The sequence below is a fragment of the Echiichthys vipera genome (genome assembly GCF_963691815.1).
Source record: "Echiichthys vipera genome assembly, chromosome: 20".
NCBI classification, from domain to species: domain Eukaryota; kingdom Metazoa; phylum Chordata; class Actinopteri; order Perciformes; family Trachinidae; genus Echiichthys; species Echiichthys vipera.
In genome coordinates, this window is record NC_139845.1 from 7,985,545 (window position 1) to 8,010,599 (window position 25,055).

The 25,055-nt window shown below is 40.6% G+C and overlaps 1 protein-coding gene across 1 annotated transcript; it reads right to left on the reverse strand.

The window, feature by feature from the left end:
• Window positions 1-4,663: 4,663 nt before the first annotated feature.
• On the reverse strand, window positions 4,664-24,837 carry dcn (decorin). Its single transcript, XM_083935126.1, has 8 exons — window positions 24,494-24,837; window positions 16,353-16,579; window positions 12,169-12,281; window positions 11,013-11,226; window positions 10,081-10,194; window positions 9,625-9,718; window positions 7,996-8,134; window positions 4,664-5,989 (listed from the first exon to the last, which is right to left on the reverse strand). The coding sequence occupies exons 2-8, from the start codon at window positions 16,558-16,560 to the stop codon at window positions 5,789-5,791; spliced, it is 1,083 nt and encodes a 360-aa protein (XP_083791252.1). The 5' UTR covers window positions 16,561-16,579; window positions 24,494-24,837; the 3' UTR covers window positions 4,664-5,788.
• Between the last annotated feature and the right edge of the window lie 218 nt (window positions 24,838-25,055).

Here is a 25,055-nt window from a genome sequence, read left to right on the forward strand (position 1 = left end):
AAAGCTGTTCATTCTTCAAGAGGTAAATTAAAGACAAAACCTTAAGACAGGAGAGTTTTTCACTGGTGTACACATAGCCCTCATTGTGCGCTTCATCTGTAAAGAATGCCCAGAATGTTTGTTTCGTTGAGGATTGGTGGCCTTTAACTGTGTTCCTGTTTCAAACTGATCTGATTGTGGGGGATGGAAAACACACATTCTGAAAAATGTCTGTTTATCTTTGTTAAAAACGACTAGCGATAAGTTTGGCGACTCTGTTCTGTCGCTCTGCGGTTACTTTTCCCAACGAGCAGCGGCAGCTGCGGCGCTTCTCCCCCCCTCACGATCACTGGCAGTCACAGTTCACAGTAGCCTGGCGCAGCAGCTCCAGCTGACACTGGTCATTTGGGATTTATTTCTTGTTGTTGCAAGTTTTTTTTCTTTTCGCCGTTTTTTTCTGCAGCTTTCCTGATTGATAACTATAGAGGTTGCCTTGGTAATTAGAAATGAAAGTTTTGAGAGCAATCTGAATGCAAATTCAGGAAGCTCATGTTGCTACACAGCGTGGAGAATCATTCGCAAATAGAGCACACAATCCATCAGATGAGTGAAAAAGATGACGTAAGATGGATGACATGCATGGCAGGAACACATAATTTTTATCATATCTGGGAGTATAGTGTCAGCAAATTTGAGTAAAATTACTTGCATATCCTGTATGAATGTGTAAGGATCACAGACATTAAGATACCAAGGGGGGCAGGGCTTGGTAGACTCTTCTTTGGTGGGATTGACATTTTTAATATTAGTTAAGTTGACCCTATGCAATATTTATGTTGAACTATATCTTATTAGGGCATGCAGGTTCATAGAGTGGGTTGTTAGAAAACATTACCACTGAATGATTTTAACTTTTTTCCTGCACGACTAGTCAATCAGCGATGTATATATCATAGATGAAACATAAAAAATAAAAAAAATAAAAAATATTTCAAAACTATCTGGCACGTGTAAAAGTGCCGGTCAGACTATCTTCTTTGTATTTTTTCTGTCGTCAACACGGAACGCAGACTCATTTACAGATACATAAATACGAGCATATGAGAAAACAAAAAGAAATTACATCTAAGATACATATAGACATGCTCTGACAGAGGTACACAGATGGGGATCCAAGCAAGCATATTAGCAAACAGGGATATTCTTAGATTTCTTGGCACAGATACACAGAGGCTTCTAATAAAATCTCAGACAGCACCCAGACACCACCTTCTGTTCCTACCATGTGGCGCTGTGAGAGCTTAAGACCAGAGACACTCATCCTCAGGCAGGCCAAGTGATTCTCTCACCTCATGGGCTCACACGTGCTGCAGGAGTGAACTGGAAGATCTGCTTTGCACAAAAGACCTCTGTGTTACCTATATCACTTGAATCAACTTTTTCCTACAATCCCTAAATGAAGAGATAAAGCTTAAGTGTATTGTTTTCATATAACATCTCATGCACAGTCATAATAGGCTTTAACACATTGTTGTGGTGTTGATAGGAGGATTTGATTGAGCAATTTAGAATCATATTACAGGTACCAGACAGGTATAAGCCGAGGTGTTTGTGTGTTTGAATTTTGTTTGGATTTGCAGATTGACATAACCTTCTGCATACATGTGTAACACATCTGCTCTTCGGTAGGATCTTACCAGTCTTTGCTTTTCGACACGGTGCAGCAGCTCAGCTTACTCTGGTTACATAAGCGCCGCAAGACAGGCGCACACACACTCACATGTGCATGTGAAAAAACACTAGGCAATGAGTGTGCAGTTTGTATGCTCTGAATTAAGTCGTTGGACACACATTTCACACAACTGATTTCCTCCAAAGTACTTCTTATCTTTTAAACGCATTAACTGGAACCTAGACATCTTGATCTACAACACCAACACACAAAAATACTGGCAACGGGCCTAAAGCAATAAGTGCTTAGGGTCTAGAGAAGATAGACGTCTGTTGAGGAGATCGGGTTGCACCGTGCTCTTGCAAATGTATGTTTCAGGGAGGAGAGACAACGACTATAAAGTGCTGTACTGATATCCACCACATGGGGGCAACAGATTGAAGTACATTCACGCTGATGTGTTAAACTCACTGAGGCGCTGGGATGAGAGCCAGCCCTCAAACACTGATGCTTTTCAGTCCGTCCTTGTCTGGAAAAAAATAAATACCCAAGTCATATCAGAAGGGGGAGGATGTTGAGCCAATCATAACTTTTAAATGTTCGTTTTTTTTCAATGCTTCTTTTTTGGGGTTAGCTGTTTGCATCATTTGTAATTCAATGCCACACAGTTAGCATTTTAAGTGAGGGGAGAGGTTTCTATGGAGGCCCATGAATGACAACTCTCACTGTTTACTGTATCAGTTAAGTTGATGAAAGATGTTTTTTCAGTAAGAATTTAAACTATTTTATCTACTTCCACCCACACTATTTTATTTATTTTACCTCCAATGTTTCCACTCTATCTCAAACATCATTTATATTGTTGCAAACGTGATAATGAGACTTGTTTGATTGATTAAGTAGTGTGTCTTACATTGGTGGCAAATGATAAGACACAGAAGGGAGTGTGTTGAAAATAAACAGTTGGAGGGACTGATACACTAAGTTTTTTGAGTGTTAAAATAAATGGTGTATGTGTATTCACTTATTATTTAGATTTACTGGATATCATGTTATTGGTAATTGTCACTTCTGAGACTTCACAGAGCGCAAAACAATGAAAAATCAGGGAATAAATGCACAAAGTGAAAAAAAACATTCTTGACACTACAACCTACTTTCATGGGCAGGATTCTCAACCACCACGTCTCGAAGGAGTTCCATTTCTTTTTTTCTTTAACCTAAATATTCCCATTACAGTCTCTTAAATGGCTGAAGGATTTTAAATCACTGGTGGCTCAGAGGCCAGAAATGGTCCATGTGCAAATATTTTTTTTGTACCTCAGACCACAAAACCCATCAATATAGTGATGGCTGGAGAAGCAGCGAGAAGCATATTAATCTTAAATTTGATTTGCATAACTTTCTTTAGACCCTCCAACCAACTTTTTTCACTCTCCACGGGGCCTGGATGTGTTCATATGGTGCCTCAGTGATTTGCATTATCTGTCCACAGTAAGGAAGTCTATTATTGAACCTGCTGGTCTGCAGAGTCTGCATGTTGTCCCTGTGTCAGCTTGATTTCCCCAGGGAGCTACTCTACGGTTTCCTCCCACAAATGATAGACACGGTGTACTGGGGACTCTAAAGTGAATGCCTTGTCCGTCTATTTGTATATATAGATGCATATATGTCTTGTAAATGTATACAGTGCATCCTGTGATGTAACCTGACTCTTGGCCAATGCATGCTGGGAAGGGCTCCACCCTCTTGAGCCTTGCACAGGATAAGGGAATATAGAAAATAGATGGGAGGCTGCACTTGGAACCAATACCGCATGTTCTCACCCATTGGTAATATTATGTAATATTTAATAAAAGCAATACTCAAAGGGTCTAAATGAATTGTTTCTTTTTCTTCAGTGTAGTTTGCAAAGCTTGGGTCTATAACAGTAAAACTGTCATTGATTGAATGTACGTTTCAGTTTTGGTCAAAAAGTAACTGAGACACATTAATTTAAGACTTGCTACTCAGTGACTCTGTGAAATTCATGAGATGGATGAATGACCTCGCATGTTGGAACATAGAAAACAATCCGACCCATATTTACTGTACTCTTTGACGAGAGTACAGTCTTGATGGAGTGCTGAAGGCTCACATCTGTGACTCATTGTTACTAGCTGACAAAAAAATCTGTGCTTTGATGAAAGAAAGTGTCTAATAAAAGGAAATTGATTTCTTTGAAAACTGCTGAGGCCAACAGATTTCTTCCATTGTTCCATTTCAAAGAACAGTCATCAGCTGGGCGGATACCATATGAAATATCTGTCGACATGTGGCAAAAACAACTAATTTATTCAACTGTTTTTTTCATAAATGCTAATGTTTTGGTTGTGATATCTCATGAAAAAAGCTCATCTTCAAAACATTTGACTGCCTTTGATTGAGCAAACCTTGGTTACTTGACATTTCTAAGTCTTTACCAGGCTTTGAAAAGGCTGTTAGTTGGTGGTAATTAATACATCTATGTTAAAGGGAGCGTTATATAGTGTGCAGACTTTTTTTTTTGTCCAGCCTCTAGTATTTATCATCTGGATGTTCTTTCAGAAACTTTTTACATTCCAAGTCTTTGTCAAGATTTTTTTCATCATTAATTTGTGCCTGTGGTATTTTTACCTAATGTGTGGGCTTTTTGTTTATTGTTAAGGTGTCTCACCTTTTTCAGTTCATTTTACCTGTGCCTCCTCTTGACCTTGTTCGCCAGGAAGCCGCTGCCCTCTTTGTATTTGCTGTAGCTTTTGCAGCACCATCCAGTTATCGTACTAGTACAAATCTCCAATTACACCATTAATAATTAATGCAAGTTCTGGCCATTACATCCATCAAAAACGGCTACTTTTTCCATTAGTATTTTTATTTTGTTCAGGACACCTTAGCTGGAGCCCCCGCTCCGGAAAAAAAGAGGAACACCTTTGTTGCTGATATATTAAGTCTGAGCTATGGTAAGTGCTTGTGCCTTTAAGCAAATGAGAGGTTTTTATACAGCATTTATATACAGCGTCTATACATACAACAGTCACACCAACATGGTTGCAGTGGGCATGCCAGTCCACATGTACCATCCATTTTTTTCTTGGCTTAAAAAAAAGAAATAAAGGGCAGGAAAACATGGAGAGAAATACATACACGCATTAACAAGAGATTCCAGAAAGAACCAGGTTCAAGTTGAAAGGAAAAAAAAAAATAAGAGCATGCATATAAATCTTTGGGAATGGCTTCTGTTTAAAACATGTACGGTTTATTCTACATTTTTATAAGCTATTTTCACCTTGTTTTTGTTTTTAATGGAACAACATAGACTAGGAACAGGAGAGGAAAAATGTGACGAGGAAAATAAGTGTAAAAACACCCAGAACTAAATAAACACTGAAGTAAGCACGAGAAATCACAAAGTGATAGAAGTCACGGTTGCTTTTATCTCTACTTGAATTGAGTACAATACAAATAGAAACTCAGAGTTCTTTCAAGGAGTGTAGCGTGGTATTGTTACACTCTGAATGCTATTCCTAGTACACAGGTAATATCTAGTACATTCTAGTATACCAGTTGTTAAAGGTATTGTAAAACACAAGTTAACCCCTCGCTGCCTGCTCTACAGGCCAGCTTTTTTTCATAATTCATACAATGGCTAAAGGTCGAGAACGTGGATCAAAGTGGGATTTATAACATTTTCCACTGAGTGAGGTTTCAAATCTTTTTTGGGTCACCTCTGAATTTCAATGTGTCCACTGAATGAAAATAATATGTTACAACATGTATGTGAGAACATATTTGCAATGTGAACGGTTGCTTAACTGTTTACTATGAATGATGTGCTATGTGTGAGAGCATCACCGCACTACGCTGGTGTTTGCTGTAAGCCGTGTGTGCGCTAACCTTGAAGCTAGATAATAAAAATGATATGTTGTGTTTGAGGTCCATGTCCACTACAGTTGTTTTTGTTATATGAGCGTATGGATAATGACATCATCATTTGCGGGGAGGCAGTGTTGGCAAGGGGGTCAGTGTTGTGGGGCTGTGGTCAAACACGCACACTTAGAAAACTTTCACACACTCATTTACAAACACACACTTTGCTGCAGAGGCGCACGGGACGCTCTACTTCTTCCTGTAGTTGCCGAGCTGGATGGCGGAGCGGTCGAAGACGCAGCGGAAGGTGATGGGCTGAACTTCCCAGTAAGGAACAGGGTTGCTGAACAGGCTGATTCCAGAGTACATGGCCTTCTTGTGGTTGAGGCCAGGAGGACAGAAGTCCCCTGTTCCCACAGCAGCAATCTTGTTGGCATGGAGGTAGACCACCTAGAGAAGGGATTTAAATAATGACAACCTTTGGTCACTGACTGGGATGTGCATGGCAATAATTTCGTTTTTCCAAAAAAAAGCAGATAAAGAAGATAATCATAAGTCACTGAATGAATAATAATAGTTAAAGAAAGCCAACTTTTTCTCTTCAGGATGTGGGAAAATTACTTCCTATATCGTACTTCATAATGACTTAGAATTGATGCTGCTGATCATGATATCAAGAGCTTTTTAGAAACAGAATCATGCAGCTGAACATTGTGTTTTGAGCACATGCAGCACTGAGGAGACGAGACGATCCTAGAAATAAAAACAAAAAAGGAGGGAAGCGCCACAAACTGACTCGGGCAGACAATATAATGCTAATTACAGATTTCAAAGCTGCTAGATCCCAAAACACCAAACTTTACATGGACAAAAGTCATAGCACAGTACAAATACCATTGTGCACAATTGGATAAGATCATAACAGAAGAAAAAGGCTAAAACTAAGAGCTCAAGAAATATAAAAAACATCACAAAAAATGTGAAAAACTAAGCACCTCATTAAAGTCCTCCTCCCTCCTAACACCCGCTAACATCTGGCTTTTGTCTTTAGCGGGAAAGGTTGCAATCGACATTCATTCCCGGCACTAATGACCTTTTAGTCGTCATGGGTATTTATTGGCTACTGCTTCAATAAGCAATGATAAAACTATGGCACATGGATGGAGATACTAATTTCCAAAAAGGACTTTCGTCTTTTTGCTAAGGTGATGCTATGACACACATTGCCTCCGTCAGTTACTTCTGTTACTTTGTCAGACTGAATAAGTAACAGATATAAAAAAAAGAAGTAACCACTGTAACATTTTGACTATCCCCCATGCTGCTTTCTAGTGTTTGCCAACCCTGGTGATGTTGAATGTGACACACCGGAGCAAATAACAGAACGCATACTCACTAGTGGTGGGAAAAGAGTCTGTCGCCTATGTTTGACGGGTTTTCCTGCATTTTTAAAAATATCTGCATATACATGCAAATTTTGGTGGAAAAGGGCACAAGTCCCTCTGGGTATGTAGTTCCTACAAAATCCCTTCTGAGCATGTTGTATTCTTTTAGAGGAGTCTTGACCTTCTACTACTATAATTAAGAAGTTAGAGTTTAAAGTTCACATTCAATTTTGTAATTATTTTATATTCATATACAACATCCCAAATTTGAAAGTGTTGATTCATTCATATTTAAACTGTGTGTTTTTTTGTATATTCTGTTGCTAATAATACAGTATCCCAATCTTTACTGAGAGAAATTCAGTTCAGCACAAAATAGCTATTTGAGCAATTCCTGAAAACTTTTTTCTTACCATAGTTTGCTGTGTTATGGCTGCTGAGAGCAATGCCATTAAAACGTAAATGCTCACAAAATAACAGCACAAAAGATAGTTTACAGGTGTACGGTGCTGTGGTTTATTAGGACTGATTATATAATCCCAACCAACTACAGGGTATTACCCCCCAAGAATGTTTTATGGGGTAAGGATGAAGGCAACAGTTACTTGGCATCCTGAAGCCTATGTAATGGTGAAATAAACTGAGGCCAAACTAAAGTTAAACAGCCTTAAATCAGGTCTGTTTACGGTCCCCCCTACTGCCAAAATCTGTAACATTACAGTGTGATAGGCTACCAACACTCTACTCAATAAACAAGCTAAATGAATCCATGTGACTTTTGTTATGGAAGCCTTGGTTGACTTGCAACCAGGCAGGGTGAATCTAAACAAACCAAATGCAAAAATGCAACAAAGTAAACTTTTCCAGCATGGTTTCGATCAGAGAAAATGAGCTGTGTGTGATCACACCGTAAGAAAATGAGAGACATAACTATAAGGCTCAAGCAGAGTTTATTTACTGGAACTAAGTGGTTGCAATAACAATCTTCCTGTGATCATGTTGGGGACTAAATCCTGGGTTAATAACACTGAGACATACTTAATTATAATGCTTAAAGAAAGCAGGATGTACCTGGATGTACTTGTGGTCGGGGAGGCCAGCAGGAACACTGGTCAGAGCGTTGTTATCGAGATGAAGCTCTCGCAGGTGGGGCACGTTAGCCAGAGTGCCATTGTCCACAGAGCTGATCTCATTGTAGCTAAGACCAAGCCTGCAGGGGTAAAAATGAGACATGGAAACGTGCATCAATGTTTGTCTCCAGCTGCCAAAATGACTGTAATCTAACAATATGGTACCTAAAGAAAATGAGCTAAGGAAATGAGGATACTGAAAAGAATCTACACCTGTCATTTAGACCATTACATACCCAGTCAATTTCCTAATAATGAGCGAGTGGAAAATAAAAACTATCCTTTGCTCATATCCTCTCCAACATTCTCCACTTATGAAGCATCAACGTCTTCTTTGTTCTAGTTTGGTATGCCGTCTTTGGCACCATCTGAGCAGTGATCTTATAAACACAGTGTATCCACATTTTATGAGCAAACCAGTTATTTTGATTATCCAAAAACTACTGTTTGGGTTGTTATACAGTGATTCCCTTACACAGTAATACCAGAGTAAAGCTAATACACGTCAAACCACAGAATGAAAACACGAGACAGCATGAAAAACTAAACAGAATAAGAAATGCATCTCATGTTGGAGTGACTAACTTCTGACAAACATATGAAATAAATCTTCCTCTTCAAACGAAAAAATAAAATGCAGTAGCTCTCTACAAGTTGGCATTCCTAACCCGAGAGACGCTTGTCAGGAGGGCACAGCTTGATGCAGTAGCCAAGTAGAGTATTGTATGTTAGCTTTTGAAAGTGAAAGAATTGAAACTGACCGCAGATGATTAAAATATAATGCTTATATTCCATGCTACGTTCGCAGGCCACAGACAATGTTTCTTGAGCCACACTTTGAGTAACTATGCCATATACTGTATATAACGATGGATCATGTGTCTCCACTTTCTCCCACTGTATATAAATTAAGCTAAAATCTCCTCCATATGAATGCCGTGATGGTGTCATTTTGTGCAGTTGCTATTTTTATAGCATTAAATACAATAAATCAGATTTCTTTTTGACAAATGATTAGATTTTTTAGTGGGGTCCATGTCCCATCCACTAACATGGTGGGGGTGAGATTTATGACCTATACTGTAGACAGCCACCAGGGGGCAATCTAAATGGCTTTGTTGGCTTTACATTAGGCTATACAGGAATATGGTGGCACTGTTCAAGTTGAAATGACACAAATGTCCTGTAACAAATAAATAGTTTTCCCGCCCAAACCTCTCTTTGTCTTGTAAGAGTAGCTTATGGTGGCTAATGTTAGCAACTTTTAATATTGTGTGAATGACAGTGGCTATTCAAGTTGAAAAAGTTGAAATGAAACCATCTTCCTCTTGCAAAACCTGAATTCATGAGCAATTAAATGCACCTTGCTAAATTCAAATTCAATACACTCAAGAGTTTTCCCGCTTAAACCTCTCTTGGTCTGGTATGAGGAAGGCCTAGCTTGGTGGCTAATGTTAGCAAACTTGAGAGAACTATGTAACTGACTTTATGACTTACTGGTGCAGGGTGATAGCTGATATGGTAGTATGGGTTTATGTAAAGAGAGAATCATAAGAGAATCATCATTTACTTGGCCAGGTTCTTCAGGCCCTGGAGGCTGTTGGCACCCAGCTTGGTGATCTTGTTTCCATCCAGGTGGAGCTCAGAGAGAGAGCTGGGCAGACCTGGCAACCCACAAGACAAGGATTACCACCAGGAAACAAAGTGATGACATAAGTAACATCTGCCTTAATAGTTTATATAAACTCAACAACTTGCAACTTTCAATTTCATCTTAAAAAGTACAGATCAGTTATCAAGGAGTTAAATCCAAGGGTTTATATGAATCATTTTACAAAATACACCACACTTGCTCCCACCCTTTGATTCGTTTTTAATTAAAGTTTGTGTGTTTTTCACATTTAGCTCATTGTTTAGCTGTACATGTGCATGCATTCTTTTGATAGAAGATCATTGTTTTTGTCCCTGACTGTATAAAAGTTGGGTTAAGCCAAATTATTTATGGAAATAGATAGCAGAGCTTTACCTTTAGGGACCTCTGTGATGTTTGTGTCCGCAATGCGAATGTAAGAGACCCTCTTCAGGTCAGCGAAAGCGCTGGCCTCGATTCCTGCACTCTTCAGAGGGTTGGACCCAAGCTCTGAAAAAAATGAATGATAGAACGTTTGAGACAGAAAGAGGAGGGGAAAAAAGTGAAGAACAGCAGTTACGGATCACATCTATTCCTTTTCTGGTGTGTTACGGGAACATAGAGCTGAGTCATGAGTAAACAAGATCATTGGGCAAGAGAATAGCTTGTGTTTGCAACGCAGCCTTTCTCCAAGCCAGATCCCCTGATTTGTCACGGATCATAATTCTCTTACCAATGCATTTTAAGTGAATTAAATCCAAACTTTGACCTTTAGTTATGCAATGACATAATTACATTATTTAACTTGTGGAACAGGAAGTTAAAACAAAAACATATGCTACGTAGGCCTCATGGTGCATTAACAGGCTACAACAGACTGTGAATGACCTATAAAGGTCTGTTTTCATCCTCCACAAATGTTGAAGGGCACCAGGGTGACCCGAGGCAAGTTGTGTGTTTGCAAACACATATAGCCCATCTTTGCCTTTGCCTTAGAACATTTGGGGCACTGATGGACATACAGTTTGTAAAGGTTTGTCTCTCAATAAATTCTCATATAAAATTATTTCTGAAGCACTTTGACAAACATTGAACTAAAAGAGGATCTTGTTTTTCATGAAATTACTAGAAAACTCAGGATAGTTTAAATTTAAACACATGGTTTCACTCCAGGAAAATATTTGTATCACTCCTGCGGAACTGTAGCCATCCACAAAGTCACAGACGTACCTCCGGGGATGTGACCTCATACCTCTTCAGACTTCAGGCGCTATCCAAATAAATATCTGTATTTTTCAACAAATGAGAAAGCGTTTTTATTCTCATACCCATGACGATGACATGGGACATTCCCTGGAAGGAGGCCTTTTTGATCTTGGTGATCTCGTTCTCATGGATGCGCAGCTCCTGCAGGCTTTTGGGCATGTTGGCGGGCATGTCCTTCAGCATGTTCTTAGACAGGTAGAGACGCTGCAGCTTGGTCAGAGGGCTAAGGGCCTTGGCGTGAATGATGGTGATTTTGTTGTTCACCAGGATCAGAGCCTATAAGGAAGAATGCCAGGGAGATGAGATACTAGGGATGGATATTATTTAATTTTTATTTTTTACTGCACGGTACAGTAGAGCTTTTACTACTTGAATGAAGTGAAAACATTGGGTCAAAAGATGAATTTAAGGAATGTAGTTATGTTTTCTGTCTGCTCTTATCTAAATTCATATCAAGTACTATTATTACGGAATTTGAACTTTACACAAAACTTTTCTTCCACTCCATTTCCTGCTACAAATGCACCGTGGGACAATTAAAAATGTGTTCTTTCCAGATACGATTCTACAAAAACAGGAAATTATGAACTCAGCAGCTGTTCCAACCAGGTGTCTGTGCTGTCAGGATGGATGGCCAAATTCAAGTCCACTCTCCCTAAAGCATTTTCAGAGGACTCTCACTCCTGCTGCTCCACTCTCATGTAAAACAGACACAGGGCAATGTCAAGTATGTGGCTCATTCCCTTGAGAAGCCAGTTATATTTCAGTGGAAACAGCTCTGGCCATCAGACGGAGGTATTTATTGCAAGCACGAAAGCTAAAGGAGGTTGGTGGAGTGAGGTTGTAAGGCCTACGGGTGAATAGTTTCCATGCACCTGGTGACTGGGGGAGTGGAGGATATATGGAGGAGGATGAAGAGAGTTTGGGGAGGGGAGTTGAAGTGGTGTCCATGTTTTTAGAATGAGCAATTGCTCCGGGGGTGGTTACATTTCACAATATGGTACACAAAAATGTGAGTAGTTACTGAGAATGAGAGGGGGGCAGAAAGGAAACAACCTAATGATTAATGAATCATTTAAAAACAAGTTGTTTCCCCATGGGGATCACCAGGGTTCATACTGAAGGGTTGCAGTTACGGTTACATAACAACACCTTACATAACATCAGGAATTATACGCAGACATGAAGCTCTGCAGACAGAAGTGAAATGTCTCTTACATGCAGTCCTTTGAGGTTCTTGAAGTCATTCTCCTTGATCTCAGTGATCTTGTTGTTCTGCAGGTCCAGCAGGGTGGTGTCGTCTGGGATGTCCCCAGGAACTGCCTTCAGACCTGAGGGGGAATTTTTTACGAGACATTGTTAAATCAGAAGTAGGGTTGGAGGGTTAGAAGCATGCAAATGCAAAACTAAGTTTGAGGTGATGTGGTGACAGCCCTAGCTCTGGTGACGACAGGTTAACCACACTCTGACCTTAACAGGAAATGGATAAAAATACAATATTAATAAGCTAGTTTGATGGTCAGTTCAGAGTTTAAACTACCTACTGAGAACCTCTATTCCTGTAAATCAGGTTTATTGTATGTTAAAGGTTGCATCATTTTTTGATTGTAAAGCAGCTCAAAGGGCTATAAAAAAAAAAGTATTAAAACACTCCATAAAGAAATGCACACCGCCCGTTTTCAGAAAATGGGCCTTTAAACGAGCAATCAGGGCTTCTGTATGGTTGCACTGACAATGTAGAGATACACAGAGTGCAGATGCGGAAGACCCTCAAATGCTGACCAATCAGGCGGTGAAAGGGAGAGATTCAGATGGGAGGCAGAATACAGGTGTATTCAGACAGACAGTATGAAAATAAGTGCTTGTTTGTTTTTTTTTTTAACATTTTTTAAACCAAGTTTTCAGGGGCTTTTAGGTCTTAAGAACTGTTATGACGTGTTATGAGAGAATCAAACCTGAATGAACAGGAAAGAGTAACCAAGTTTACAGTAGCGTCACTCTGAAATAACAAGGCCTGCTTTCTCAGCGTAGCATGCTACATAAAGTCTTGATGACAGGGACGTAGAGTGGAATGGGTTTTCAAGTGACATTCCAAAGGGACCAAAAAAGTGTTTGATGTGCTCCGAGACACACATGGTAGAAATTGACCTTAACACAAATTTCCTTTGGAGTAAGTAAACGACTTCATATCCGGACACTGAGCTCACTTGTCGTGGCACATCATGGCTAATGTGACGCAAAAAAAACGACATCTGTAGTGAAAGACTGTTTGGTTGAGTGATTGTTTAAAAAAAAAAAAATAATTGAAGAAAGCCAGCTGGGAGTCATGGTGTATGCTCCTCTGCATCCGTGGTAACCCAAAAAAATACATTCATAATGGGCAGTTTACATTTCACAGGATGAGGCGTAGAATAAACTGTTTAACAGAGAAGCTTACATTCTGCATCTCTGGTCCACATACTCTACATAGGTCTGGACATATTTTGTCCTAAAAGCTTGTGATGACTTCTGTTCAGCTCACCCAAACATTACTTCCAGCAAGGTTCGTTTTCTGTCAGCTTTTCCAACTCGGCAGTGGATGACCCACAAACCATCGCAGCTGTTTGCGGTCATCACCATCATTGCAGCACCACACTCTCTGTACCTCCATACTTGCACACACATTCTTTTTTTTATTTTTATTGTTTTCTTCACTAAACGTCAGAATCATCGAAACCCTTCCTGCACCAGTTTTTAATACCCTTGTTTTAATATGTATATTGCGAGCAACCCAACTTTATGGATATGCAAGACGACAATGGCTAGAAAAAGTATTTTATGAGCGCATTCCAACATTTAAATAGTTTAAATGTTAGTGCGTGTAGCATCACTGAGGGGTTGAGAATTGTTCCAGTTTTTACAGATTTTTGTGGAGTGACACCCAGATTTGTTTAAAAGAAACATGCTTTAACATCAAATTTTCAAATATTTGTCACAAGAATTTAAAAAAAAGACATGGGAATCTCATTTTTTAATTGTAATTTTTGTCTACGATACAGGACCTTTAAATATTTTTACTACAATTCATATGAAAAGAAAACCCCATGGAGAAAATCCCTTTATATTGGTACAACAGAGAGGTAGTCTTACAAAGTAATCTTTTGATACCTTGAGTGACATCTAGTTGTCTAATGTACTGCAAATACAAATACTTGGTCATATGAAACAAAATGATTAGTGCTGTAATCAGTGTGATGATGACAATTACACAAACTGACTAGTGCAAATAAATGATTTGTCATTCAGCATTTCACTTTTCAGCCGTTAGCTACTTGGCAGAAAATGAACGAGGAAAATGGGACTTGCCCACACTATTATAGTTACTATTAATCACAACATTTTAAAGTGATTGGGGTATGAAATGTATGATTGCTTTGGACTGGGGTGAACTCATTTTGCACTTCCAAGCATTAATGACTGTTTATTTAATGTCCTCTCCATGTCTGTAGCCGGGCAAGACAAGCTGATCTGGCTCCCTTATCAAAGCCCTGATTTCCACATGGGATATGAGTACGTTTTGGATTTATGACTACACATCTCACACAATCACTGTTGGATACATTTTTAATCAGAGGAGCTGCCGATTGTGCCATTAGGTAAATCTTAATACTTGGAACCAGAAACAAAATGCAGTTGTGCCAGTCTATGGATTTCTAACAGAGCTTGCCAATAAAATCCAAACTCATTTGAACCCGAGGCTAAATTTTCTCTCCTGAATGTTTCAGCTGTCATCCTGCCAGCTGCAAACTCCCGCAGATAAAAATCCACATCGACAAAAGCAAAAGTGTGCTTTGGGATGGTGAGCAGACTCTTCTGTCATGCCCAGGCCTGCATGCCCAAATATATACATATACCTTTTTTAAATCCTGTGTGTGTCTAAGCGTGTGAGTGTGCAGGCCAGCAGGTCTGGGGAACAGATGGGGGCGCGTGGCCAACAGTCCTGATGCAGGAGTTGAGAATTCAGCCATGGAGTTGCATCTCGGGGGAAAGTGCTGCTGCTGACTGGGGCCCCGGCTGGAGGACTGATGTAATGGAACCCATCTTTTCCTGAACATCGCTCTCTCCAACTGTCTGTCGCTCTGACTGTTGAGCCACCTGCCTAACTTCTGTCTGTCTGCTTATACTTACAATATACTTTATCCTCAATCTGTAAACGCCAACCCCAGCCCCCTTAAACCTACTAAACCAAAGTGGTTATGAGCTGGTTGTGTCCGTCTACTCCTCTTTTTTATTCTATCCTCCCACTGTGTCCATCTGTGTCTCTCCCTCTTCTCCTTCATCTGCTTCTTTGAAGCCCAATTCTTTCCAAATAAAAGCAGAGCCAAAAAACTATCAAACCCAACTGCGTGGCGAAGCACTTTTATTTAAAAAAAAATAAGGTCAGGGACTTTTCTATGACGTGTCCGTGAAATGACTCAGAGCGTATGTATATTCTATACGTCAGATTAGACAAACAGAGTGGATACGCTCCAAACAACGATGACGGCACTCAAGTAAACTGTTGTGACTCTGCTGAATTAAACAGCTAACTAAGTAATTGTAGTCTCTTTGAACTTGGTGAGTAAGCTTTGCATTGAGAAACAAGTTTTGGAAGTTTTGTTCAGGACTTTCCAATGTCCAATCTAACCTTTAATCTCCGCTGTTTAAATAAACACTTTTTACCAGAAAGGGCAAATACTGTAACTGTTACAGGAAGTGTGTTAAAGCTCACAGCGTCTGTAAACATTTAAGGTGTCAACATCGGTGTCATGTTCTCTGGAGGACTTCACAATAATGCGTGGCACAACATGCCCCAGGAATGACCCTATGGGCTTGGGTGGACGGTGGAGACGCTTTGTAAAGGCAGGGACTTTTTCTGCTCTTAAAAAAAATTGTCACTCAGCGCAATAACAGTACAGAAAAACTACTGCAGACACCCATCTGACCTCATCTCATCCATTGAAGTGAGCTCCTTTAACTAAAATGGAAGGAGTCTCTGTCTGTCCTGACAACCGCCCATCTGATCGACTTCACACTTGTCGTGTTTATTGCTGAGGACCCAAAGAAGTGCAGTGGTGAGTGCAAGCTCTTTAGATCTACGGGACGTATTTATAAGTAGCACATTACACTGTGCAGTGTGTTAAGAGGGGACCCTTATTAACTGTTACACCACCGAATGGCATGCTAGGTACAGTTTGCTCTCTGTCGGAGATGTTACATTGTAGCAAACATTTCAGTCAGCGATGTTACCCCCAGAATGATCGTTTGTACCTTAAAATAGCCTTGTGTCAAATAGAATAAGCAGCCTACGAATGATCAAGATGACCAACGTGTGGGATTATACGCAATCATATGAACCGTCAGTAGTGTGTGTCTTTTCTTACCGAGGTCAGAGCACTGGATCACTCGCAGGTGGCACTGACATCTGAAGGGGCATTTGGGTCCTTCAGGCATGGGAGGGAGGCTTACTTCTGTGGTCACATCACCCGATCCCGCCTCATCCTCCATCATGAAGTCTAGGAAGCCGGACTGACGGAAGGGCAGAGCCCAGCACGCAGTGACCAGGAGCAGAGAGAGACAGGCTGACCTCATGGTGCCGCTAGCAGGGAGCCTGGAGGACCAGAGGAGACAGTTCAAAGGTTTGGGTGGATACATATTTTAAAAAGTCAGTCTATGATTAGTTTTTGAAAACTACCATCGGACTTAGGTTTTGGGAAAAGGACACAGTGAGAGAAAGACAGAACAAGAGACATTGATTGAAGTCCGGAGAGGTAAAGGGTAAAGGTGAGAGGTGGAGGGCTAGAGGGTTAAACACTTGGGTGTAACAATTTAGTCAGGCTGGTCAAATTAGCTTTTTAACTTGACAGATTTAGGCAAAAGGTCAAAGGTGATAGAGAAGTTGTTAGCACAAAAACCAAAATGAGAAAATAACACAATATTTCTTTGTTTGAAGGGACTAGCTGAAGGGGCACAACTGACAATGTTACTAAGGAGTAGAGAGCAAACAAAAATGTCTTATCCAAAACTACTGTAGTGATGCTGATTTTAATTCTGAATATGCAATATCTACTATAACAAGACCTTTAGCCTGACCCAGATTTTAAACTGGAATGCAACACAGTTCATTATATAAAAGTGAACATTGTTACAACACAATTACATTTTTACAACTGCCAATATTTCAGATGTTCATTCATATGTAAAAGTTTCATACTAACGCTTTAATTGCTTCATTTTTAGCTATCTATTCTAGCCATTTGGCTCCCCAATGTAACTTATTAAGCATTACTTTCAGCTCAGTCTTTTTATTTAAACTTTGGCATTACCTTTTTGTACAATATCATCCTCAACATTTACTGTAGTGTTAGGATGTTACATATACTTTTACATTTAATTCAAAATACATTCTTTATCTTTTTTTTTGCCAGACCCCTGTAGGAGCAGTACCCTAGTATGGAAGCAAAGAAACAGCATTGACCATTGCATAGGAACATCTGCATTACACATTGCTTTCATAGTAATACACAGGGAATGCATCAGGGGACTTTTAATGGATCACAGTAATCATTTGTTTGCCATTAAAGTCCTCAAAGGAGCATGCATCTACTGTTCTAGTGGAGTCGCTGGGAGAATCCTGCTTCCTTATGCCATCGTCTATTTCTAAACACAACCGCAAACCAGTTGACACATCCACACACTGTCAAACTCAAACAGTGTGGAGATCCACAAAACTCCCTGACCTTTTACACAGCAACACACGCACAACACACACACACACACACACACACACACACACACACACACACACACACACACACACACACACACACACACACACACACACACACACAACACACACACGCACACACGCACACACACACACACACACACACACACACACACACACACACACACACACACACACACACACACACACACACAGAGTCTCAAAGACCCAGCAATCTGCCTGTCATGCATATAGCCAAACATTGCTCCTTCCTGCTTGGTGCCACAATAATTGAAGGGCGGATTTGAGCCGCAGTTGCTAACAAATGATTTGGGAGAAGCTGGTCTGCAGTGGGCCTTGACCTGAATATCAGGACCAGGATGATGAAACTGACCCAAAACCATCAGTTGGCTAGAGCTGAAAGAGGCTCTGGGCTGGATAATATGGTCTATGTGGCTACATGTGTGTGATGCTAATATGCTGTACCGTTGCTTACTTCTTCATTTGAGTATATATTTGCACATTTTGAGTGTATTTAAGCAGGTCCACAAAACGTATGTGCACATGCTGCATGTGTGAGTAAAACCAATGAATGGAAGAAAAAGGTTTTAATCAGTGTCTTTGAGAATGAGAGAGAAAGCAAGGGACAGAGTTGTGCTGGTGTAGCGTAAATCCAGGTTAGGGTTATGTCAGGTCATGGGATCATAGCTCGGAAAGAGTCTCAACACAAGCAGTAATTATAGTCCTTGTCCACAAAACAGCCACCTCGTTGACACACTGTACAGCTTTGGTCCAGTGGTTACAGTCCTTGCATACAGTATGACCAAGCTTGAAATCACTTCCATTCAGATGGGGAATTGTGTTGTGTGGGATAGCTCTGCCTCTTAACGTTTCTCTTTTTTTTCTTTTTTTACTCTTGTTCTGCTGCTCTGAGGCAGAAAAACCTGAAAATGTTCAAAAGGGTGATTTCATAAGTCGGCACTTAGAGCCTGGAATTGTGTCATACCATGTTTGATGTGTGGATGCAGTTTTCCATGCAAAACCTTTGCCATTGTATCTCACTTGGACTATGCGCTGTAGTGGGAGGCGTTGAAACAAAGATCTGGTCTGAACATACAGTAGATCCAGAGTACACGTTGTTCCAGTCTTCGACAGTCTGAGTAATCTTGGCTGCGTCAGGCTCTCTTATCTAAGTGCAGCTCAGTCCAATGAAAACCTCGTCTTCAGACTTGGCAGCAGCGTGCTGTCGTTTAAGATTTAAAGATGCAAAGCACTCCTGGGTTAAAAAATGTAGATTGTAGATGCCTAAGGTGGTTCGTTTTGTCCTGCTTTAATGCCAGATATGTTCATAATATGAAATACTAACTGTCAATACTGGAAAGTCTTAGAAAGACAGTTCATCACTTTTCATAGAAGCTAGTACTAGTGTTGTGAACTCCTCACATCTGGCACGTCTTGCAGGCTGGAACATTCAGAGTTATCTTCAAAGCCAATGTACCAGCTCTGCTTCAAGAAACAGAAATGCACACAAAACAGGTTTCACCACTGATTACTGAACCTTATCTCCCTACTTTGACCCATGGCCACGAGCACATAAACACTAATACATGCACATGTGCACTGGTGCAGGATTTCAGATGGCCCTCCATGGGTCCTGCCATCAATCCATCAACCTTTGTCCATAAATGCGTCAGCAGCTTTTAATGTGAGCCAGACAGGCAACAAGAAGACCAAGAGAGAGTGATCTCAAACTAAGCTCTATGGGCATTTAATGGCTGCAGCATTACTGCAAAGACAAGAATTACTGCTACTCTGTGAGTCATAATCAAGGCCAGGGGTTGTTGAAAACAGGATTTAAACAAGATTTTGAAAACAAACCAGGAAAATGGAATATAGGGGATTTCCGGGGATTATTTGGCACACAGCTGCAGAATTAACTATAAGTGGTATTACAGAGGACAAATTATGCTCATTCTCTCAGACTGTCTGTCTGAATATACCTGTATTCACCCTCTGACAATTCATTTTAGTGCCTATTTCCTTTCTTCCTGAAAAAGCCAGGTCTACTGTCATGCGCCACTGCACTGTCATGTGTCCCTGCAACATCATTGCAGCCGAGGAATGACTGTAACTGCACTGTAGCAGTTCTTTCTACCTATATATTGTATAGTTGTGACACATTCTACTTCACAGTATTTTTATAGCACCTCGACCTGCTTAGACAAAGAAATCTCACTTTTTTTTTCCTTTTTTTTTTTTACAATATAGGGACTTTAATATTACTGAATTAGGGGATTTTTGATCTTGAGATAGAGGGCTTGTACATTATAAATTATATTTTGCTGTGATGTGCAGAGTGGCCAGCCAGGGCCACTCTAAATTCAAATCACATAACAAGAAAATGGTCAAAAGTGGTGAAAATGGGACTGAGATTGATGGCAGGCCGAGAAGAACTTGGATGTGCCTCTTTGAGACGTCCTGCTGTGCCCCAGGCATTGGTTCTTTCATTACCAGCGTGCGCAGATGTGTCCACCGGCCCTGCAGGATGGCCTGCTCTAAGAAGATGCCCCCACCTCCATAACAACACATACATACATACATACACACCCCTGAAGAATCTACTGAACACACGACACAGGCTCCTCAAACACGTGTATGTGTGTGTGTGCTAAACCCAGAGGGCTGTGAACAGAGCATGCTGGAACATGACTTGACCATGCAAACTCTACGTCTTGCCAGTATCGGCTTTTCAAATCCCCTCAAAGAAGATTTCTGTTATAGGATAAAAAAAAGTTATTCCCCTTGTCATTTTCACTTTCAGACTAAGCTGGATATCAAACTTTGATGTTACAAAATGTTTGATTTCGTGCCCTGCAGCTGAGGAAACGTGATCTGACTTTGACATGACAAACTCAGACATTACTGAGATTATACTTTTCTCAAGTTGGTCTGCATTTAATATAAACAAGTGGAGATGCAAACAAAAACCATGTTCACTCTATAACTTAGTAATGATATTCCTTATAAAGCAGTGGTTTTAATACTTGGGTGTACCAATTATAACATTATAATCTCTTCTTTTACAAAGTTATTCATAATGTGTCACTATGAAATTCACTGGCCAGCTTCACATCGTGTATGTCTCTATGCCAGCTGACAAGATTAAAATAGTACAGGCTTTATTCACAAGAAGTAGACTGACACTAATCCTGCAAAAGTGAAAGGAATTGGTACACACTTAGTTTCCTACCAGTGGATGAACCACCCAAAGGAAGGCTTCTGATGAATTTAACCATTTTGTATTTTTTTTCTTACCTACTTCTGAAAAAAAGCATATGACTTCTGTAAAACAGGATTTGGGTGAGGATGCTCATGTACTAATGAATGTTAAGCTGTAAAGAAAGTCATTTCATGCAGCAGTTGCCTGTTGAAGCACTGTACATGGAACTATAATGGGTTATTAAAGACGTGTCAAATAGTTAAAAGCACCACTACTGTATTTGTGAAAGAGTTTCAGTCTCTATTTTCACAAGATTTACAATTTAAAACATCTCAGAGAAAGACATGTGGTAAATAGGCCACAAACCATCTTTATGTTCTTCTCTCATGTCTCCAAAACCTGCGATTCATAATCCCTGTGTCTCAACAAGAAAAAAAAGGGGGTGGAGGTTGACATTTCCTGGGGCAGCGGCATCCTTGTCAATTCTCCTGTGTTCCTCTTTTGTCTCATCCCTCTCTTCCCTCCCTCCAGTCTCTCCCCCAAGTCTGGCCCCAGCATTAATAATGATTCCCAGACAGGAAGCAGAACTTGCATGAGGGAATAAAGTAATTTTCCCCTCCTTTGCTTTGTCACATTCTCGTCTCTGTCAGTGCATTTCATTGAAACTTTTAAGCTTAAAATCGGAGATTCCTGCAGAATCTCTTCCTCAGTTCCGTAGCATGTGAGAAGAAGACTTAAGCGCTATGATGTCGGGATTTAAGCAGATCAAACTGAAGGAAACAATATAAAAGCAGATACCATCGACCATCCTGTCCTCCACCCTTGTCCGCTAAACTCCCCCCTCCCTCCCCTTTAACTCTCCACAGGCCAGCGTCTGCCTCTGCAGAGCGTCTGTCAGCAATGAATCACTGGAAGGTATTTACAAGGCCACAGGACGTTTAAAACACGTGTGGCCCTTTTAACCCATCAGCAAATGAAAGTAAATCGGACACACAGTTACACACACACACACACACACACACACACACACACACACACACACACACACACACACACACACACACACACACACACACACACACACAGTTACACACACGTGATCGATAATGATACTGACATGTCAAACCATAAGACATATGAACTCTTCTTTTGGCAGCGACACGAGGAGCCAGTGCTCGTTATTTTCAACATATTTCTGATATATCAGGGGATTTGTGAGTGAGAACATGTGTATCTGAAAATATGCAAAGACTTGGCCAACAAACAATTTCAAAGCCAAAATTTTCTTGTAATAGGACTTCAGCCAAATCAGTATTGTCTGGAAAAATAGCTGTTCATTCTCCCGCAGCATTGCATGGGAGATTTTTTGGCTTAATGCATGCCAAAGACCCTTTTTGACCACTACAATCAATACCATTTCTTTATGCAGAAAAAATAAAAAAAATGTCAGAGCCGTAACGATTATTGGAAGATCATTTCAGGGTCTTTAAAGCATGCCTGATGTGTGGAGCCATGGCATGAGAAAGCCAGCGAGTGGTTAAACCACATTTCAGCTGTTCCATGAGAAGAGCTGTCGGCCTGCCATCAACCTCAGTCCCATTATCAACAGTCTGCGCTGCATAGACGTGGATGAACTGCCCAACCTTCTCTCCCTTTCTTCTCTTTCCATCTCCTCCTCCCGTTTTTGTGCTCTTTTCCTTCCTTCCCCGGCTTCTCTCTCCCATAGCTTATGGTATTTTCTTTCTCTGTCAGACCCTTAAAACTTTGGCCAGAAAGACTGACATGTGGAACTTTCTGGTATTCCAGTGAGCAAAGGGAGGGGGGGAAAGCCTTTATGGCTGATGTCTATTCAATTCCATTGTTCTTTTGCTCTTTTTGACCCCGGTGAGTTGAAGTCCAGATGGAAAAAATGCAGCCCTTGAGTGAAAATCTGGGCCTTGTCGCTTCCAAACCTTCCATTCACTCATTTCTGGTTCAAATGTTAAACATCTGCTCAGCTCAATTCAACACTATGAACTGCTGAAGTACTTTCATTATTCTGAGTGTGTTTTAGTACAGTGTTTAGGCCCCTTTTAGCCTCTATTGTATTGTATACAAGTTCCACTTTTCATTCTATTGTGTTTGTCTCACTTTTTCCCTTGTTCAGATTCACTCCAGTCCACTCACAATTCAGTGCAGCTGAACCTTATTAGGTTTTTTCCCCTGCTGGCAAAAAGGATGTAATGAGTTAGTTGAGAGTTGTGTGGTGGCTTGCCGGGAATCCTTCAGACCTCTTTTTGATAGAGGAAGCTGTACCATTATGGGATTAATGGCACTGTGCGTTGCCAGGTACAGCTTTTTTTCATCTCCTCTTCAAAGCCTCTCCCTTTAAGTTGCCCCTAGCAATTTGGGTCGTGTTCTGCTCCTGTGAAAACAGCAGCAGTAAAGGCCATGGTTGGAAGAGGAGGTTCACATCGAGAAGAAACAGGGCCGCAGAGCAGACAGATAAGAGATTGGGGTTAAAACGGTCTGGTTGCTTTCTTAAATGAACTGCTGAAATGGAAAGTGTGAGAAACAACTTTTCCTTGTCTTGACAAGCAGTAATGGGCTGAAACAACAAAAAGAAGTCGTCATTGTTGTTTCAGCTTTTTCCCTCCCTCATTTGTTTCTAGACTGGGAAACGCCACAGGGAAATAAAACGAGGGAAAAAGAATGAAAGAAAGCTAAACAAAAAGAAAATAGGGACAAATTAATGCAGCAAAAGCATTTTCCACCAACATTAGCAAATGATGAAAGAAGAAGCAAACAGCTTATGCAAAAAAACCCTAAATGTCGGCTTTACCATTACTCAACCATTTGTCCTCATGTAAGCATTATTCAGTTATTAGACTAACACTGACAAAACTAGCTTGACAAATGCACTCCCATATGGGTTGGATCCAAACAAACAGCAAACAAGTGTCCAAACACTAGCCACAAAGAGGAATAAAGTAAAAATGCAAGCTGAATTTGTAAACTGAGGAAGTGCTGAAAACATGGAGCTCAGTGGTGGATACCTTAGAGATTATCAATGGGCCAGGAGAATACATTTTTTTGGCAGAGGAGTGAGGTACCAGCATCAACTGCACTACCACACCCCCTTCCCTAGCTGCTGCTCTTTTCACTGAGCTGTACGCAGATGGATTGGACTGGAACTGATTAAAGGTCTTTCATCGCAAAGCCAAGAGAGCTATGTGACCTGGCAACATGTCTGGAATACACACAACATATAGGAACGTATGAAGTAGTGAATCGAACATACGCAAATCCAGTTTAGAAATTGTAACTGCAAAAAAACAAACAAAACACCAGTAGCTTTATAAAATATATATAACATAACATCATCAGCAAAAAATGTGACTTTTAGATTGCAAATAATAGATTTGGTCATGTAAAAAGTCACAATCGAGAAAGAAACAAGCAATTATCTTAAGACTATTCTTATCTATTCTATCTGTTTCAAAAGGAATCTATTGTGAAACCTATCTCCTTATTCCGAACCTCACTCCCCCCATTATTACTCCTACTTTCCTCCTCTCAGAGTTGAAGGATTAACCTACCTGTTCTCAGTAGAAGCAAGGCAAAGAGAGTAGAAGTGTGCGAGATGAGCTTGACTCCCAAAAAATCCAGTCGAGTGGGGGGATGAGACTGAAGTGGCTGCGAGGGCCTATGGGGTAATTGGACTCGGAGCGCGTGCAGCCAAGATCAAGCAGGTGTGCTCTGTCACAACAAGGGGAGGAGAGAGAGAGGGCGAGAGAGGAAGAGAGACAGAGGAGAGAGAGGAGAGCGAGATAGAAGGAGGGAGGGTCCGACCGCTGAGCTCCTCTCAGGACCAAAACAATTGGTGGAGAACTTCCCCCGTTCTCGTTGCGTGCTCCAAAAACAGCTGGAAATGGAGGAGGGAGGAAGAAAAAAAGGGAGAGAGAGAGAGAGAGCAGGAGAAGAGAGACAGGGAGAGGGAAAAGAAGAAAGCAGGAAGGAGAAGAAGAGAAAGAGGCAGAGAGTTGGAGTTTAAAGCAATAAGCAGTGATTCGGCTGGCAGCCACCCTCACTGTGACATCTGGTAATGATAGGTCTTGTGTGGAGCTTAGCAGAGAACGCACAAACTCTCTTTCTCACTCT